Genomic DNA, 20,954 nt, shown 5'->3' on the forward strand with positions numbered 1-20,954 from the left:
TTTGGAAAAACTGACAGCAACTCTGACACGTGCATGTGCTGCATTTAGATATTTGGAATTTTAATAAATGAATAATTTTTTTCCAATTTTCATTAGATTGAAATGCTATTTTACAATTCAAAATTACTTGTAATGTTGTGATAACTTTACCTTGTTTGCATTTGATTCAATAATTTAAGTTGCACATTTATTGAAGATAGTTTCCTCTGGGACTTTAACCCAGCGCAGACTGATAAAACCGGGACTCTCCATGAGGCCTTTTTAAACCTTCTCCTGGTCCACGTGGTTGTCCAAGTGAAGAGACTTTGAATGTGAAAGAAACATTTAGTTTTTGTAAACTTTATTGTGAAAAATCAAACAGACTGCTAAGATCAATATATATATATTGATACAATGTTAATGGCCAGTAGTTCTGTCTGCAGTTCATTCAACTCACGGAACAAAGACAGGTGGGGGGAAAAAAAAAAACATCTTTTCTGAAGCCCTCCCAATCATTTTCTTGTGATGTATAAAAAGAAAAAGACTTCTTACACTAAGAGTGAAATAAGAAAACTAAATATAAAACTTTGGTCTGCTTCCCTTGACTGGCTGCTCCTCAAATTCATTTCAGCCACAGAGGGCAGAAACAATCAGCTGTTTAAAGACGTCAAAAGAAATCTACAAAAACAGGTTAACCTTGCTCCTATTGAAACAAAAAAAAAAAAAAAAATCAAAATAGGAAAGTTAGCCAGCCCAGAACTCACATTTCTGCCAGTTTGCTTATAATGTAGCTGATCTTCTGCTCCAAAGGCACGTCAGCTGTGACCTCCCTTACGCTCACATCTTACATATACAATGAAAACAACAGAACAAACACGCCGACCTTAAATACAGAGTTAATCATAAAAAGGAACCAAAAAACTTGAAAAACTAGACATGTTTGAGTGAACTGTTGAACAGCGACAAAGGACTTCCTTCATCAAAACGCTGATTAGGCCCTCAAGTCTGAACCCCGAATCAAATGTTCCCACTGCCCCCCAACCCTCCCCCCCAAAAAAAACAAACAAAACAAACAAAAACCCGACCGGATCTCTGTTCTCTGCAGCTTGTACTTGTGTTATGTTGGTGTGCACAGAGTGGAGTGGTTTTCAGAGGCTGGTTGTTCAGAGAGAGGAATTAAGGGCGTGCCAGTTTGGGTTCGTGGGCCTTCAGTGTCCCGACAGCATCCTTCACTGCATGATAGATGATGTTCTTCACCTGAGGGGGGGGGAGGGAGGAGGGAGGAAAGAAGTCTCATCAGAGAACAACAAGGAACCGAAACAACAAAACCGGACGAGAAAATCAATCAAGCTTCCATTATAAAATTCCCAACACATCCTGGAAAGCAGGAGGACCTTCGATTCCAGCCTCACTGGACGCGATGCTGCCAAACAAAGCACACCCACCTGTAGTTTGTCTTCGTGGTTCGTGTGAGTAGTGGACAAATGTCTGAACTCCTGGGTGAGTCTGAAACAGTGTCTCACATGTTCAGGAGATACAAAGTCCTCCGCCACCTTGATACAGCTGTACAGATTGTGGACCTGAGGGGGAAGGACCAGCGATCAAATATCATCACAGTGTTGCATATTCACAGGAATGCTATGCAGAGGAATCTCTTCATCCGAGGTCTGACCTGGTGTGGCGCTCCAGCAGGGATAAAAACAGCGTCTCCTAAGAACTGAACGATGGCCCAGCCCTGGACGCCGTATTCTTCATAGAGCCTGCGGCGCAGCCCCTGGTCCAGGTACCAGCTCTGATCGTGAATGGGGTCGTGGTCTGGGGGGTTTTCCTGCCCTTGCTCTTCTCCCACCTGACACGAGTAAAAAATTAGGCCAATATGGCTGAGAATAGACGACATGCAACACACATTTTCAGGACTCAAACCAGTGACCTTGCGAAGGGTCATCTATCCTTTTCTGACATCTTTGACTGAAAGAAACAGAAATCTACTGGCGGCTGACCTTGCGGAGCAGCTCTCGGATCTTCTCGGCGTCCTTGGCAGCGTAGATGTGCCAGAGGGCTCCGGGTTTCTCCTGTCCCTCGTACACCTTCCTCTTGGTCATTTCATCCACATCGCCCTCCTCGATGGTGGTCATGACCTCTGGAGACCAAACCAACACACACAGAGGAGCAGGCCGTCATCGGCAGGGCCTCAGCGGGAACAAGGACTCAAAGTCAAGCTTCCTGTTGAAGTGGTAACTCTGAGCAGCGCTTATTGTTCCAGTCACTGGAACATCATCGCCTCTTCTTTAGTTCATGCCTCAGGCCTGGGACAGTGCTCAAGACTGTTAATGTCCCACTTTCACACGCAGCTGTTTAGTGAATCAGTGAACAACCGTCACACTGCTGGACACAGATGGTGCAGAACTGTAGTTCTCAACTGGCTCGTGACCCGGTGGTGGGTCACAAGTCCATCGCTGGTGGACTTCAGGGGTTGTTGATGTACAGGTTTGGTTCTTATGAGCATTCACTTTTAGTTTTTTCAAGATCAAAACCATTAAAAGAAAATTTACAACTGCGCAATATGGCTGTCACGGTGAAACATTCCCAAGCGGTAGTCCTGTGTGTTGACTGGTAGTCCCGATAGTCCCTAAGGAGCCAATTAATGAAGCTTGATGCTACAGCAGGACTGTTATCTCTACATATATCACCAATGAGATGCATTCACATAAAACTTTGGATGTGACTGAAACCAAATGTGCATCATGTGGCCAGACCAGTTGAGAACCACTGGGGCAGAGAAAAGGACGAATTACAGACTACACGATCACGTTTACTGACACAACGTTCACATCCACAGCCTGATTGGAAAAGCGGCTAACGCGACAGCCTCAGGGGACGCCTGGCCTCCCCATTTAGTACTGAGAGATGAGTGGAAACACACACATTCACTAACAAGTATGCCTAAGCGGGCCGTTGTCTTTCACAAGCCCGGGGCTGTGCATCTTCACTGTCTTTTAGCAATCCGGCCATGTGAGCAGAGACTGATGAGTCACCCCACTGTGCTCGTGCGGGCTTGTGTGTACTGGCACAGCCATTCTTATTTGATCCGCGCAGGTGATTCCTTCACAGCCCTGATTCTGTCACCAGACTGAATGAGTGCACGGTTTTCATCTCTGGAGTTGTCAGAAAGAAAAGCGAATGAGAAATTAAAACAAATTATATTTTTCACTGCAGAAACAAAGTGGCCCGTTTCTGTGGCGGCTCGGAACGGCTTGTACTCTCAGATTAAATCAAGTGAAAGCCGATTCTGGGCTCTACCAACGAGGCAATCGTGAAGTCTGGAAAGTTTCGGCTCAATTCATAATTCTGTTACTTCAACACTTTAAGTGGAAAGGGACCATATTTGAGAAATTCATAAATTTTTTTGCCTGTTCAGTTGAAGTTCTTTAATATTCTTTCAAATCTAGACCCAATGCTTCTTCTGGTCAGTTTTACACTCCTCAACAGAATAACAGACCGTAGTAACCAATCATAGCAAGTCTTAACGTGACAAAAGTCTGGAAATATACTTGAACGACTTTCTATGGTGGAAATTCCTCTTTTTCTTTATTTTTTCATGGTAATTCCTACTTATTTCAATGGGAGCCCTGCAAAGGTTTCACCACAGACTTGACATTTAATTTCGTTTTTTACGCTACCAAGCTATATATTCCTCTTCAATTATTTCTTGCTCTCTGTGATATTAAAAAAGGACCATGGTGATGAGCTTCTCATTTATGATGAACAACACTTATGAAAATACCCGTCATTATAAAATTCTAATAATATCCCCCCTGTCGCGGCGTTTGCTTCGGTTGGGGATGCTATTATGAGTGAAACCGGCACTTGCGGTAACGTGTGTGCCAGTTCCAGATGCCCTTCATTCAACCTTTCCACCCGCAGTGTAAGGACCAGAGCACAGTGCACCCAAACCAGACAGGAACTGAACAAACACCCAATCCGACGACTCGGACAATGTGAATGAAGATTCACATTGATCAAAATGTCCAAAAGTGGCACACGGTTCAATTCAACCTTTGAGTCTACCAAGAAAGAAACAAAAAAAAAAAAAAAAAAAGCAAGGATGTCCAGAGGGCAGCAAGGAGTTATGCAGTCTATTACAGCTTGTATTAACTTAGGAATATGCAACGGGGTAAAAATGCAGCAGCAGAAACTGAGAGAAAGGTCTAGGTGCTCTGGCCCCTACTGCACAAACAACAACATAGGGATGGAGCAGAGGGGTGAAACGGGGGGCGTTAGTTAAGAAGAAGGGCATGCTACTCAAGTGATACAACTGAAAGTCTACAGACCTGCGCGTCCAGAGATATCTGCCTCTGTGAATGAGAAATTTTACCACAATGTAAAAAACGGAGACCCATTGAAGGGTCTTTCCTGGGTCCTAACCCAGTCAGGTGAGTCTGGAGTGTGGAAGCAAAGTCTGGATGATGTTGTAAGAGAACTGCTGGGTTACGTGAAATGAGAACACGTGTTTGAAATCAATAGCCGATGTGCTGGATTTGACTTGAAACAAACCATACAGATTATTGTCAAAACATTTTTTGGGACTAAATGTTTTGTTTCGAAATGCAAAAACTGATTTCAATAAGTTTAGCTGCTTACTTGATGCTGAAAAGCAAAAAAAAAAAAAAAAAAAAGTGTTTTCAGTGAGTTTGTATGTGATTTGCATATCAGACGAGGACACAGAGACGAAGTGTGTGTTGAAGTCTACTGACCTTGCTCGTGGTTTCCCTCGCCGTGAGGAATGCCGACATACACCATGACGTTGACTGCGTCAGATACATCCAGATGGAGGTTAGTGGTTCCCACCTTCCTGTCTTCAGTCGAGATCAAGCCTGAGCGTGAAAGACGGGAGGTGAGTGGGTGAGTGACAAACAAACACTATCTTCCAAAGGGAGAAAAGACAAACAGTCTTTCAATCAGAGAACCATTCTCACCATAGGCATTGTACATCTTGGGTCCGAGATCAGGACGCACAAAAAAGTTGGGCAAGCGGGCCGCAAGGTTTAGACGGCCATCTCTTTTCGTGTACTCGGGCAAGGGGAGGTTATCCATTAAATCATCAAACCTGGAGAAAGAAGGACTCAATCATTTGACAGACCTTCAGCGATACTGAAAAAATGAGTTTATAAATCTTTAACGGATAGAAACTGAACCCAAAGTAATCTCCAGTGGGTTAAATCATACAGGGTAGCACAAGGAGTATGGCGCAGTAGGGATTCAGACTCAGTGACTCACAGTCAGAAAAGTTTAATGTTTAAATGACAAGACTTGGAAATCAATGAACCGGTAAACAGGATGTAGTTTGCATGTCACACCACTAGTGGGTGCTGTGTTTTAGTAATGCAACCATGCATGCAGAGAACAGTACTCATAACATATAAAGCTCCTTTAAACTTTCTGCTGAGGGAAAGAGGAGCGTCTCCACATGAGAGCGAGGTGACGGAGTAGTAAATACACACTTTATCTGACAATGAACAACGAAGTGAACAACAGAACCAGTCCTTGGATTTCTCTCGTGTTATTGTTGATCTACTTACAACCATAGAGCACATGTGTGGTACTAGAAAAGCTTTGTTTTCTGTTTACACACAGAGAGATAACAGAGTATTTCAAAAAAGTAACTCAGGAAGCCATTTTTTAGCTTCAACGTGTTAGGAAGCCACCAAAATGGAACCACGGTTTACCATTTTCCCTTGAAAACACTGTTGTGGAAAGAGAGCCAATGTTCAAGCATAATCTGACATATATGGCACTGAAGAAATGGAAGCCCTGACATTGCGTGTAAACAGATGAATTTTTGATAGTAAGACTTGACAAAAGAAACATAAGAACATTTTTTTGTCACTTGAAAAGGCAGTTGTGAGTGTCTCACCGTGTGGGCATCATGTCCCTGAAGTCTTCACCCGGTGGCCAATCTTTTAATTTTAACACCATGGGTTGCCCGTCATTGTCTAGCAGTCGCTCTGCAGTTCCAGAAAGTACATTAGCCACACTTCAAAGTTATAACAGCAAAGTGGATGATCAATAATATGACTTGGTTACTTACTGGAGATGACCTGAAAGCCGTCCCAAAAGTCTCGCACCTTCACATCAGAGATAATAGCACAATTTCTACAGTTGACCAGGTCTACGTCCTGATTTCCAAACTCCTCACTGAAGGCCTCGGGCCGCCACAACTCAGACTTCAGGCGTTTGTGTATCCCTGATACCAGCACAGGCTGGTCAACAAGGAGGAAAGATGAGAGAGCGAGGAATGAGCAACGCCACTTCACCAGCAGACCGATTCCGTCATCTTGTAGCAGTCTCTTTCATGCGTTCATACCTGTCCCTGCTTCCAGCACTCCCTGAAGATTTTCCAGTTGTTGCTGTTGCTGGGATCCTGTAGGCAGAGGAGCCGCCCATCACAGAGCCAGGAGTGGGATGTATGTGGTTCTAAAACGCTAAGGCCCATCACTCCTTCTTTGCGGCCTCCCAACACGCTGAGTTCGCCGCCTTCAGACGTCCCGGAGCGACGGCCCTCCGCCTTCTTGGTTTCCACAACCGATGCAATGATGTGATCCAAGAAATTCGGAAGGCTGCTCTTCAACTTGTCACCCTGAGAGATCAAACAGTAAAGTTGGGTTAGAAAGCTAGAAACACTTCCAATTTCTACTTTCTTTAATGTGCACATCTACAAGTGGTGTGGCCATTTAGAACAGAGATCAAAAGCTACATGGAATGATAAAATGTAAACGTACTCCCGTTGAGGTAAACACCGAGGGGAACGGGACCCCACTCTCTCCAGGGCCCTGAGGCAATTTGCCCGGTCCCGAGTTGAGCAGGTCTCGTAGACTGGATCCCTCAGGTTTAGACTGGGTCATGCTGGAGCCCAGCAGCAGGCTGTTAAATAACTTCGGGCTGGAAGCAGAGGGCTTTGACAGGGCACTGAGTGAATCCAGTCCAAAGGGCGGCCGAGTGTCTCGGTTCATCATGGAGCGAAGGGATCCCGATTCTAGATTCAGAAAACATTGGCGCACATTCAAGTTCATACTGACTTGCTCTTTGTCTTTTTAATTAATTTCCTATGCATCACACTGACTTAGCAGTTAGCATTTCCCTACTGACCCTTGGTGTCATCCTTCGCCTTCTGAGTAGCCAAGTCTGCCAGCCAGTGCAAAGCTGAACTGTTGCCTTCTCCCGATGAGCGTGACTCCTTGGCAGAGGGCTGGGCGTGGTTACAGGGGGACGATGTACCACTGGTGGAGTTACTGGTGCTACCAACACTTTCCCCTCCGCCGCTGTCTGATGGCGCTGATGTTTGTGCAGTTTCTGTTTTGATTGCAGGTGTGTCTCCCTCTGATTTTGGAGTGGCGCCAGCACCAGAGGCTGCGACCGGAAGGCTACCGCCGCTGCTCATGGGAGACTGACCAGACAAGCACAACCACAAAAAACTCAAGTCAAACAATTTCGAGAAACTAGATAAAGGGGATTTTTGAAGAACAGTACCTGTGATATCCCATTGGGGGCAGTGGGGCGCACTAGAGGCTTCGCGTGTCGACTGGCACAGGGGCAGTTTGCTTTAATACCCCACTTGCCTCTCGCTGAATGTACCATATCACCTATGTTGTAAAGAGCTGAGAGAGAAAAAAAAACAATAAAATCAATCATCGTATTGAAAACCTGGTGTTTGCTATGTGAAGATTTCTAAGTTTAAGACGCAATCATTCAGGTTATTACCTGTCCCAGGTATAATCTGAGTAGGCATGAGGTTCTGTGGCTCATGGGGTTGGCCTTTGGCACACTTCAACCAAGAGAAAACCTCATCTTCTGGACCTTCGTCAACGTCTGTAGTTAAGAATTACAGGGGAAAAACAACAAGTAAACTGAGATTAGTTTGGTTCACACAGGAGCAGAGGAGTTAAATATCACTGGGCGTTGAAGACTCACCCTCCCGCGGCCTGTTTCTGCGCAGCCGATAGCAGTCCAAACACACCCCGAAGCCACACTTGCGACACACCCAGTGGATGTTAAACAGAGTGGTCTCACACACGTCGCACATTTCTCGGACGCCTCGCACAGCGCGCTTCCAGGCCACTTTTTCTGAAGAACAGAAAAAACAAGTTAAAATGACACGGCTGACAGGTTGAGCCAGTGGATGAAGCGAGCACACGGCTCGGCGGAGGATGGAGAGGTATCGCCACACTCACGGTGAGGTTCCACCATCATCATGGCCTCCTTCTCGGACATGACCAGCTGACAGAACTGGTCTCCCACATTAGCCAGGATGTACTTGGATGTATCGAGGTCGAGGCCCTCTTGGACAGCTGGTGCGGGAAGCCACAGGCCCATGGCCATGGAGTCGCTCTGCTGAGGACTTAAAAAGCCTTCCACACGCAGGATGCCTTTACGGGTGAAGGCCAACCTAATAAGAAGCAGAGTAGGTGTTATCTTTCAAAGTGTGATAGTGTGCTCTATTGGAAAAACTAATATTAAGCTCAATCATGCAAAGCAAAACACTGGCATCGTTCAAACCTTCTGAAGTGGAAAAAGCGACAGGCCACATTTGGGTCGTCGTCGTCATCGCTGTCGTCGTCTGTAGTTCGACATTTACGGTAGCGCTCCAAGCGACACTCACGGCACTTGTGTAAATGAGGGGCCACGTTGATGCAGGAGCCATCTTGGAGAAAAGACTCGCCGGACTGCTTCAGGCGCCGGACTTTGCTCTGGTCTTTCAGTACAGACTGGCCCACTAAAAGACAACTCCTGTTAATTCGACATCTAATCCAGATGATCACCATAAAGGATGACCCGCTCCTGAAAGAGAGTAGACCTTACCTTTAAAAGGTTTGTTGCGTGGACGGCTCTTTGCGGCTCCTTGGATTTTATTTTTCTGGAGAATGGCTGCATCCTTGGAAGAGTGAGGAGGTCCTCCTGGTATTTCGCCTTTCTCGAGCCCCTCCTCGTTATCGCTCAAGTCTGAGAGGTCACTGTTGCTGCTGGAGTCAGAGTCATGTTTAGAAGACTGGCCTCTTTCTTCCAGGTTGAACTTTTGAGACTGGCTCTGGTCAAAGGAAACGGACTCTTCCTCCGTTCCACCGGGACCGGCGCTGCCGAAAACGGAGCATCCTGACGTGGATGTCGGCATCTCCCCATCATTTTGCTCGCTCTCGCTCGTCACACCTCCTTCGCTCTGCAGTCTGGGAGAGGAGGCTGGAGCCAGAGAGGAGGAAGAGCTGGCTGATGCTGCTGCTGCTGGGAAAGTGGAAGACAGAATCCCCTTAGGTGGTTCCGCCATCGTGAACAGGTTTGGTTTGCCGTCCAAAGTAGGACCAGGGGTCTGTGGCTCAGTCCCAGTAAGGCCAGCGAAAGGTGTGTGGGAGGCTTTATCCCCGTATGACAGAAATGGATTTGCAGGCTCTTTGGAAGCCTGTAGAAACAGGTTCTGGTGACTATCTGAAGAATTAAAACCAGACTGCAATCCCAATCCCCCAACAGAAGTTCCGTTGTTACAGTTCTTCTTAGAAGTGCTCTGGACTCCAGCCGTCACAGCAGCGCCACCCACACATAAGCCGGAGCTCTGTCCTCCTGCAGAGCCACCCATGCCTTGGAAGGCCAATGACGATTTGTTGAACACGCCGTTTCCTGTTGGATGGGCCTCAGGCACTTTGGGCTGGTCAGGCTTTTTCAGCCCTTCAGTGGAGGCTGTGCTCTTAAAAAGGCTTGGGGGCTGTTTACTCAGGCCCTCCGACACTGCAGTAAAATAATTGGAGTCCTTGGATTGGGTCTGACCTGCAGCGAGGCTCTGACTGGAGCCAGAAGTCTGGGTCATACACTGGAAAAACAGGTTTTGGTCTTGCTGAGCTTGAGACTCATTCTTTGCTGCTCCAAATCCAAAGCCAAAGGGCCTTGGAGTGTCCTGTGAGGCTGGACTAGCAGTAGGAGCTCCGTTGGTCTGAGAGGTAACGTCTCCAAAAACAGGAGCAGCAGACACTGCCTGGGACAACCGGAAGCTTGAAGCCGTTTTAGAACCCTGAGAAAAACAAATGAATTTATATTAACAACAGAAACTGCCAGATAGCACATCATATCAGGGTGTAAAAATGTGTGCGTTCACTCCACAACAATAGAAATAACACAGATCATTAATTACGGCCAATATAATCATTGCCAACATTTTGATTAACATGGAAATCACTATGATTCTAAGGAAAACATTTTAACTGAAAATAATATGAATCGGTGTACTATTCGTTCTATTCCATTGTTGTGGCACCCTCCTTGGGGAGTGAAGGAGTGACAGTGAAACGTGCTTTCATATTAAATCTTGAAACGTCCCAATTACATCACAAAAAGTCACTAGATTTATTGCTTGTAGCATTTTCCAAAATGAAGTCACTGCTGGGGCCTGAATCACTAAAATGGCAATGATGTTCCATTCGTTTGTCACACTGTAGTTTGAAGTATTTTTCCACATTTCAAATGTCTACAGTTGTGTTTCTTTGTAGCAGAGACAACTCCATGGACCATGATGTGATTTTCTCCTGTTCATCACCACTTACCATTGATCCAAAGCAGACGATGATCGTTTTCTAGGCACTAGCTCTTAATCACTAAATGTAGCTCTATCCTGACTTACTGCTCTTCGTTTACGTGCTGTCATAGTTTGCTCTGCTCAGTGTCACACCCGTCCGCTGCAGACTTATCTGAAGCTGCTTATGATTAATGCGATCACCATGACAGTCTGGCAGCTCGATGAAGAAATACCTTTCCAAATGTCACCTTCAGAGAAACTTCAATCTTTCTCAATGAAAATAAATACATTACTTGATGACGACCTGGTGACTCCACAAGTGTAATTTACATCAAAATAGAAGTAATCATACTGATTGTCTTACCTCAGTCTGGCTTCCCCAGGTTGGGGCTTTAGCACTGAACCCCACAGAAGCAGAGAGCGCCACACTGGGACCGCTGTCCTGAGACCAAGAAATGGTGACGGGTCCCGGGGAGACGAGAGCAGCTGTTTTGGAATACGCAGACTGGCAAGCCTCCTCTCTGTCTGGTTGGGGGGATGGGGAGGCCTTGGGTGCCGGAGCTCCAGGGACTAAGATTGGCATCTGGCCTAGTGAAGGAAAAGATGTGGTGGAGAAAGGGGAGGGGGCTGGCTTCAGGGGGGGAGGGGTTGGGGTGTGAGTCAGGGTGGTGGTGGAGTCTGCTGCTCCTTGCGTGGAGAGCGAGCGACCATTTTCTTTGACGTGGGCAGGGTAACGGGCGGTGGCGTTTGTCGGGTCCATCTGAAGTGAAGAAGTGGTGTTGGGGGACGACACTCTGCCTTGAGGAAAGGTTCCTTCAGTAGAGCTTCCATTTTTGGTTGTGCTGCTGACTCTTTCGTTTGAATCTCCAGCCCAGATCCCAATGCCTTCCGCCGAAGTTTTGTTGGCGTCGCCACAGTTCTGTGCCTCGGCTCCGGCGTCTCCTGCTCCTTTAAAACGTTTCAAGTTCAAGTCATCCTCACCTTCTGACGCAGTCCTACGCCTGCGCCCATTATCACCCTTCATTGTTTCACTATCCTTCCTTCGTCGGCCATTCTTACCGAGCTAAAAGAAAACAGAACATTCGGGAAGATTTGTATTGTTGGGTTGCTAAAAGCTAAAGACATGTTTCAAACATCAACACGGCAGTCCTACCTCCTCTTCAGTCAGCTTGACATGGATGACCCGAGGATCTACAAGTTGATTTTCTTCTCCCTGCAGAACAAAGCGTGATTGTTGAGAATCATCCTTTCATGTCTGGAGTTTGAGTATATAACAGGATAAAATGTGATTTACCTTATCCAAGGTAATCTCCATGATGTGAGAGATGGGGTCGTGCTGGGACACCAGTCCTGAGGCCCAGCACTCATCAAACTCGGGCTGATACACACGAACTCTGCGTCCTTGAATAGTGAATGAACCTGAAAACACCAACAGTGGTAAGAATAACAGTTAAACCTGGAAAAACTAGAAGACAGTAGAAGGTTTTGCTTTTTTAAATTGTCTAAATTAAGTTACATTAACATTATGTTGCCTTTCACTGTCATCTGGGTGCATGCCCCTGAGAATACCTGCAATCTGTCTGGTTAAATGCTGAGATCAACTGCCACTCTTAAAAGACTTCATTTGATCTTTATCTTTTTATGTACTGAGAAAACTAAATTAAACTATTAACAATTACTGTAAACCTTCAAAAAGAAGAAGCAGAAGTTGTCACGGCCACTCTTAGGTCAGGTTTCAAGGAAAATTACACATAAGTAGCATTGATTCCAATATTGAAAGTGCTTGTAGGAAAAGTAAAAAAACTGAAAACAGGTAAGAATGTTGGCTTACCCTTTCTGAAGATCTCCTGCAGTTCAAAGTCAGTACGCCAGCTGGTGATGGCAGCATGCAAAGAAGGCTGCTCCAACAGCAACGGGTGTCGTAGATCTTTATCGACCTGCAGACACCACATTGGATTGAAACAGTGGTAGTTACACTGCAAACGTGCAGCAGCTATACCATGTCCACCGTCCAGTAAAGTGTCAAGTATTTTACAATTTACATTTGTAAAAAAAACATTGGCATTGGTGTTCTTTAATAAAGAACTTACATAAAAGACAGTTGTAAAAACTAATACACACCTCAAACCTCTGCACAGATTTGTTATCAGACAGGAACTCTAAATTCTTGTTTCCAAAATACTCCACAGGAAACAACGATCGCAGACCCACTTTGTCCACCAGAGGGCGGTAAGCCTGTAGAAAAACAACGTAAACAAAACAGTAGAACCACTTCAAGAAAAAGGAATGAAAACTATTCAACTGAACAAGAACACATTCAGTTATACAGTATATCAGCTTTATCCACACTGATCTATAATCGCTGCATGAGACACTTTAGTGCAAACTTCTTAGCAAGTATCAATATTCATTGTTAAAACAGGTGAGAACAAGTGTTTCTGGAAATACTATGTTCCGTTTCTGCTCTGTGCTCAAGGCAATGAAGTGGATGACTATTTTATAGTCTGGGAATCACTCTGAGAAGGATCAAATTTTAGAAAGGGCATGCAAAATGTTAGTGCCCTGTTAATACCCTGTGTTTCACATCAGCTGACTGCTTTGCATGTCGCTTTACTCATCTCTCCCCTGCTAAGCATTGCAGTTTGACCACCCAGCAGAGGAGAAAAGACAATGGACGATTGTAACTGTCAATAGCAGCAATAAGCAGCTGAGAACTGAACGCTCGAGTTGTAAGGAAACGGGTACATTCATACATAAACTGTTTTAAAAATCATGCATAAGTATACATATGTAAACTGTTTTGATCTCCATGTCTGAAATGAAACATCATGTCGATGGGTGATCTCACCAGAGCTGGCCAGGCCGTGGCCGATGCTGATGCCGGAGCTGGAGCTGCGGCTGTCCCGGTAGCCTCACTTCGACTGGCCCAAACAATGGAGTCTTCAACCAGCACCGCTTTCACCCCATCGTCGTACACCTGCACCCACGAGGATCGCTGCGAGGCATTCTCAAACTCCACACATACCTACCACAGAAGACAAGAAAGAAGCATTGAAATAAATGTGGCCATGTGAGAAGGACAAGGATCGCATGCAAGCATAATTCTTGCTGTGAAGCAAAGTGTGATTAGTAGTTAATGGTATTATGGTCACTGTGACCAATGTATGGGAGAGACGATCACTTTGTTATTGGGTCTGAATTTACAACCTTTATTTGATGCGTTTTGTCCACTCAGTCAATTAAAAAGCTTGAATTACTTTGAAAATAGGAGTAATTCAGAAGTTTGTGGTGTGTGAATGAACACGTCATACCCACTTGGAGTCTGCTGTAAGCAAGAAACTAAACAATTCATTCATTGTCTATTTTTTTTTTAATCCAAGCTTTTTGTGGCGTTACGCCCTTTTACATGTTGAGAGCATCGTATATACAAGACAGAATAACTTGACCAAAGCTGCAGACACACACACTAGCTGTGCTTAAACAATCGCTTTTCTGTAAAACTGAGTGCATTCTACCTGAATGTAAAATCAGATTTCCCCATTCCAAGAGATGTGAGGGTTTATCAGCACTAAAATGTAATTTGTTTCAGTTTGTCCTCTAATTCTGTTCACTGTGGCGGCTTTGACATGCACATCATCCCACCTTCAGCTTTAATGGGAGGCCTGCGAGCATCAAAGACAGTTGTAGTTTGGGGGGAACTAGTCAAACCCCGCCGCCCCCCTTGTTTTTTTTTTTTTAAGTATTCTGCAGGTTCCAGGAGGAGATGAGTACAGTGTTCTTTTCTCTGATGTGCGAGTGCTGTCTATTGCATGGAACAGTGTCACATGATGACTTTATGTTACACACGTGCGTAAAATGCTTCAGTTGTAAGAAGCATTTCAAATTCGATCAGATTATGACCTGAGCTACACCTCCTCTGATAGTAATTTCAATGGGATTGGGTCAATCTGATCAGAACTGTTTCAATGACGGCATTTACTTATGGTCAATGCGACAGCAGTTCTTCACTCAATCTTCCAATCTGTTTAATAAAAATTGTTATTTCAACAAAAACAGAAATTAATGTCACATATCAGAAATATTTGATCAGGTCTTCATGCTCCTTTCAAACTAGATTTCCATAAAAGTGAGGACAATTCAGCTTAAACAAAGGAATCTTACTTCCCATACCATGCAACGCAATGAGGAAAAATAAGTGTCATTAAATTTGAGAAAACAATTTTTGTTCAAAGTAAACATCTGATGGTAAATATGATGAAAATAAACTCCAGCTAAAACAGATTATTGCTGTTTTTTTGTGTACATTTAGAACATGCTTTTTGAAACGTTCAACAGTTTTGTCTGAGCAGGTTGGGTTGCCGTGGGAGGAAGTTGCTGCCACTTCACTATTTCTCAGCAACACACACCAACAGGAAGAGCAGTAAATCATCAGTTTAATTAAAGGCATAAATTAAACAGAAATTCACAACTAGGGCAATCAATCACTTTAGTTTAGAGCAATTTGTTACTGGAAATTGATCTGTTTAACAGACGTTTCAGTTTTGGTGGTATCAGTGCATTTTTTTTTTCAAACTGAGAGGTATGGGCCGGGCCTTTTCACGGTCTTTACCGTGTCTTTTGGGTTAAATCAGTTTGAACTCAAAGGGCAAGTTTTACGCTAAGTTATTAATTAACAATTCAAGTAAGCCATCAACAAATTCTTTGCTGCAAATGCGAAAGTGAATCAGGGATTAAGCATGTCAGAGAGCGTACACTTTATCATACAGAGGTGATCTGCAAAAAAGATTAAATTACTCTGCAGTGTTGAACCGCTCATTGTTTGGGCGATGGTTTACTCCCACTGGACAAAAAGATACTGTTTGATTGACTTTCCCCAAACTTGATGTTTCTCACATTTTCATATCATACTCTGCACAAACAAATTTAACTCTGAAACATAAAAAAGCAACACTGTGCGAGCTGTGGGAAAGTTCACACGTGGCATTAATATGCATTTCTGGTGCTCAGATCACATGTGGTGAGCCTTGACACAGACTGTTTACACTTGGCAGTATCATAAGTTTCAGACCAACAACTTGAGCTCAGATTGTATTCACTATCCCTATGTCACTTCCACCAAAAAGTCAAAGGGCCCGGCATGCAGTGATTACCTCAGTCTGTCCCTACATGAAAGACTGAACAGACCACTATAGGGCACCCTGTCTCTGCACTCTGGTTCAGTTCACTTGAGACTTACTATGTCTTTTGTTTTCACCATCAGACCAATTGCTGTAGAACAACCTCTAGATCTTTTTTTTTTTGGCTTAGCTATAAAAATGATAGAATAAGTTCATGTGATAGTGGCTGCAGCAGGCTTCAGAACATGTCCATGCTCAGCTATGAAACACCATTAACTTTACTTAAAATAAATCCAAACATGTCTATTCCCTTTATAGAGATTTGGTATTGAAATTCTGCACTAACATCTGAGAGCAGTAATTTCGAACAATGAAGAGGGGTGAAATTCATCTTACTTACAATCACAAACACTTTGCTAGATTCAAAAACACAGACACCGTCTCAAACAAGAATCTTCTGTAAGGCCCACTAATTCTAATCTGTCAAGCTAAGGTTCTTGCGAGATGTTGGCTGAAAACAGTTAGTTTGTTTATGTGCCTCCAGTCACAGCTGCCGTGGTCGTTATTCGTTCAGATACGGGACGATAGGCCTTTTCTTTGATCGCTTGATTTGATTTCAAATGTCAGCAGGATGTTGCGAATTGGCGAACTACATCCTCAAATCCCCCCTGCACCGGCTCCACACCTGCTGACTCATGACATGTTTTACACAGCAAGTGTGTGCAACTATTTCAAACCCACTGAACCTGTGGATGGAAGCCTTTGAAACCATTTCCAAAATCACAAGACTATTTTCTAATTTGCACCTCTATGTCAATAACACCACAAGTGGGCAGATGATCCAGAAAGGGACTCAAGAAAAAGTAGAGAGTAGGCATCCAAACAATTACTAGAATAAGAGTAGTAAAGTACGTGGATTAAAACTTTCTGAGGTAGTGAATAATGATTAACCTCCCGTATGTGTCATTACATTTGGACATGCAAATTCGGATCCAATAAAACAACTTTTAATCAGGCTGGAAAAACAAGTCCATCTTTACAAAATAGCACATTTCCCATTACTTGGTAAAAGGTAATAGGCAATAAATGTGAATCCTTTCGTTTTGTTTTTGACTAACCAAAACTTTATAAAACTCTTCCTTTTACTGAGAGAAAAGAACAGGCGGTTGTGTCAGGTGAAACACATTCAAAATGTGAGTTTGTTGTCAATGTGTTTTCCTTGGGTTTAATCATGTCCACTGCCAGTGTGTACAGCTTTTAGATGTGCTCATTTTGGATTTCAGTGTCTTGGGGTGATTGAGATTGTATGTCCTGATATTTATTGTCTTTGCTTAAAACCATGTGTGTTTAGGATTAGGAGTGTGTGCCATGTGTGCACACAGATTTTGAATGTCTTCAGCCTTCCACAGCCCCGCAATCAACAGCCACATCACACACGAGCTCTGCGTGATGTTGTAATAGCTCCAACCCCAGTATATTCTGTCCAAACGTATCCAAAATTCACCAAAAGTTTGATGATGAGCTCTTTTAGGCTGAAATGTTTGGGAAGATACAGCTGGCAGCACATGATAAAACTGTTCTCTTGCACGGCAAGTATTATCTTATTGTAAATAGGGTCGTACGTCAGGCCTGGGGTGCTCTGTATCCTCTGGTTCTTGAATCACCAGCATATTTTTCACCATTTTTCTTGATAGTGGGGGTGGTTTTCCTAAGTTCACATAGTAAAAGAGTGCTTGCTGCTGGAGAGTGTGTGTGCAATCAAAAACCACCTGGCTTCGTTTGACTGGTCACACATTGTCAACTGATGGAGCCTTTGGTGGAAGTCTCTCTTCCAGAGGAAAGCAATGCCATTACTCTGAGATCTTTCAGTCAAAAGTAACGGTAACAAGTGGACTGACACAAACTTGCATTTGTTTTTCTTTGGTGCTGTACTCAAGTAAAAGTAAGTTGTATTAAACTACTCTGAAATAGAATTTATCCAAAGTAGTTACATTACTATACAGATCACTCTGTATATTACAGAGGTGGGTAATATCGTAGTAAGAAAATCCCTGGTTCAAGTCTGGTTTGGGGACCTTAGTGGGTTAAGTTTTTATGTTCTTTCAGTGCCTCAAAGAACGCAGGTGTCCTCCCACATTTATTTCTACAATTTTAAATTATTTCCACGTTAATGGTTGACTTAAGTAGATTTGACCAGTCATTGGTTTTTGTCCAGGATTGAGGGCACCTTTCCTACGTAGTAAAAACATGCATTTGAGGTAAATTCTGACTTGAAATTACTCATACTCATGAATGTGAGTCTGTATGGTGACCACGTCTTTGTGTTTGCCCTGTGATGGACAGGTGAGCTGTGGACAGTGTACACTGTCTTCATCTATCACCAGAAGTGATTGGCTCCAGGCCTGAGGTGAATAAAGTGGCACCGAAGACGAATGGATTGATCACATTACTGTGACCGATTTTTAGTTTGTGATCTTGAATAAACATTTCAGACTGCTCCTTATGCTTCGAGTAATGCTGATGCAACATTTTCCTTTTACCTTCAGAAACTTTACAAGAAATATAAATGAGAGAAAAAAAAAGGTAATTCATTGGTGAAAATGGTCAGTTGAGTAAGATAGTAGTTACTCATATTTTACAACAGTAGGATTTGATTTTAATTTAGCTGCATGAGTTTGATTAAGGACTACTTTTAAATTCAATGACAACAAAGTACACATGATGGGTGCTACTGAGAAAATCTTAACATATATTCAAGTAGGAATTGAAAACTACAGCTAATGCTTATTGTAAAGTAAGAAACATGAATGCGTCAGTTTAAATCTAAGTATTTTAATGAAAGTGGGATGTAACTGCACTGTTAAATGTCTTCTTGTCAAATTGACACTTACCTACATCACAAGTTTGACTTTCTCAGTAGGTAGGTCAGCCTCCACCACCCATTTATTGTGCAAATCTCACTAAGCTGTTTCTTAAATTTGACTCCTTCGAGTTGTGTGATCTTATTTGCAAGATGGGGATATCATTAAACTTAGAGGAAACCTCAATACAGACGAAGCCTCACTGTAACCCAAAAGGCCTTTAACTCCACTCACGTTAGCTCACGGTGATCCTCTATAACTAATACTTACTACCTTCCTGCTATCACCTGTAACATAGCTACGGCTCAGTTAGCTCTGGGGTGTCTGTGCTTTACAATCGTCAACTACAATATCACGACGAATAATGGTAAAGCTAAACGCTGAAGAGCGAAAGGGTGAACAAAGCAAAGGCCGTAAAATCCCCGGCCTCGAGTTTGGCTTCGCCCCTCTGTCTGCGACTGGGGGCTAGCTAGCAGAAGTAGGTGCTAATGTAAACTGCCAGAAAACGTATCAATGTTGACGATTAAAAATAAATGAAATGTGAAAAATAACCCTCTAAAAAGCTACTCCGCGTCTAAAATGTCTTAAATTGTGTGTGTTTAGACACCAAGGACGACATTACTTGTATGTAAACACTGACCGTAAGCCCCGCAGCGGAGGTTGTTGTTGTCGCCTCCCCTCCGCTAACCTCCGGGACGGGCAGGCCGATGACGCTCACCGCCCGAACAGTTCCCCGGAGCCAGTCCCGGGCCCAGGCCGGCTGTCCCGGCTCGGGTCCGTTCGCCGACCTGCCGTCGTCGAGGAGCAGAAGCAGCCGTTTCCCGATGAGTTCGAGAGGTTCCCCCATGGTTCGCTCACAAGCTAGCAGCAGCCTCTAGTGAGCCACCATGAACAGTGTAACTTCTCCGCTGCTCGGGATGGCAACTCGAGGGAGATAATCTGCCAGGAGGCGGCGGCTCACTTCCGTCGGATACGGCTGCACGACGGACTGATAGTTTCAACAGTCGCCACGGAGGACCGAGTCACGCCAGGCGCTCACCCAGTCGAAACGTTATTGTCCTCGGTGTTAACGCGACTACCCTGCTCTGTCCGCCATTGAGCCCTGCAACAATCAAACGCACTCCTCGTAGATGGGCAGCACTGCGGAGACGGAGCGAGAGAGGGAGGAAACAGCGGCCTCTAGCGGCCGGCCTGCGCACCATGTTTTCCGCAGTGTTAACTGGAGCTGCGCCGCCTCCTCCTTCACCTCTCCTTCTGCTGTGTCCGGACACCTTGGAGGCGCATTACTGCCGCCAGCTGGGCGCAACGATGGATCGTGAACGCCTGCAGAAGAACAGAGCTCTGTATCAGCGGTAGAGGCGACTCCGGGCGTCGTGGGCTGACGTCCGTCATGTTTTCTCCCTGTTCAGCACACCTCGGTCTAACGCTGATGTCATCATCAAGCTTACAAAAATTAATAAATAAATAAGTAAAAATAAAAAAAAATAAATGACCCACAAGCAGGTGTATTGCAATCTAAGACCTAAAACATGTAGGACGTCAGTTCCTCCTGATCTTTTACAAGGGTCTGTGAGTGTGATAGTGTCATCAAGTGCATCTCACACCCATCTACAAACATTTATTTTGATGGTGTGGTCACACAAACTGTGTGAAGCAAAGCTGGAGAATATTACACCCCTTCAAAACAGAAATCTAACTACATCCTGGAGAGGTCACCAGTCCTTCACAGGGTAAACACACAGAGACAGTCAAGCACACACACTCCCCATCAGACCTCGGCGCAAATAAGAGTACCCAATTGACCTCACATGCAAGTTTCTGGACTGTAGAAGGAAACCAGAGCGCACAGAGGAAACAATGCTGACTCCCCACTGGCTGGTACTTGAAGCTTTTGCTGTGAGGCTTGAGCACTATCCACTGAACCACTATGTCAGATTGTGAAAGTGTGGTACATGAGCTCCCTCTTGTGGTGCATAGAGGAAAGTATAATTTCTTGCCAGTAATTTCAATATTAAACATCAAAATAGAATTAAGTTAAATCAAGAAAATAAGGAAATTCGCATTTAACATAACGTGAATCATGCCGAAATCAGGTTTTATTCTTAATCCTGTGAGTTGGATTTAAAAGAGATGAATTGGTGCAGCCCTTTTTCATGGTGAGCACCCTTTCATAATGTCACTGTTATTTGGAAGTCTGTGTTTGGAAAATGTTTTAAATAAATAACGAGAATACGAAACGTGACTTTCTGTGAACTATCCACAGCTGGCGTGGAAAATATTCCACGTTCATGTTTGTGGAGCACCTTGATTGTGGCCAGTAGGCGGCGCTACATCGCCACAAACCTGTCTTTATTTCAGCGTTGCAGCGGGGAGTCGGGACTTCTTGGGATGATCTCACTGAGCGAATACCACGTATCAGATCTCACAGGCCAAAAAGCTATGAAG

General features: G+C 44.3%; 1 protein-coding gene across 1 annotated transcript; it reads right to left on the reverse strand.

Annotated features, from left to right (window-relative positions):
• Positions 1-323: 323 nt before the first annotated feature.
• kdm3b (lysine (K)-specific demethylase 3B) lies at positions 324-19,648 on the reverse strand. The gene is made up of 25 exons (XM_030102440.1): positions 19,150-19,648; positions 13,380-13,556; positions 12,653-12,766; positions 12,363-12,468; positions 11,826-11,950; positions 11,685-11,744; positions 10,896-11,594; positions 8,836-10,030; positions 8,533-8,749; positions 8,208-8,422; positions 7,948-8,100; positions 7,738-7,845; positions 7,507-7,634; positions 7,126-7,423; positions 6,759-7,012; positions 6,344-6,616; positions 6,068-6,239; positions 5,894-5,984; positions 4,956-5,086; positions 4,734-4,853; positions 4,311-4,334; positions 1,980-2,119; positions 1,652-1,828; positions 1,425-1,559; positions 324-1,236 (listed from the first exon to the last, which is right to left on the reverse strand). Exons 1-25 carry the CDS (start codon positions 19,354-19,356, stop codon positions 1,156-1,158), a joined length of 5,400 nt encoding a protein of 1,799 aa, XP_029958300.1. The 5' UTR covers positions 19,357-19,648; the 3' UTR covers positions 324-1,155.
• Positions 19,649-20,954: the final 1,306 nt, after the last annotated feature.

Source organism: Salarias fasciatus, chromosome 2 (genome assembly GCF_902148845.1).
Source record: "Salarias fasciatus chromosome 2, fSalaFa1.1, whole genome shotgun sequence".
Taxonomy (NCBI): Eukaryota; Metazoa; Chordata; class Actinopteri; order Blenniiformes; family Blenniidae; genus Salarias; species Salarias fasciatus.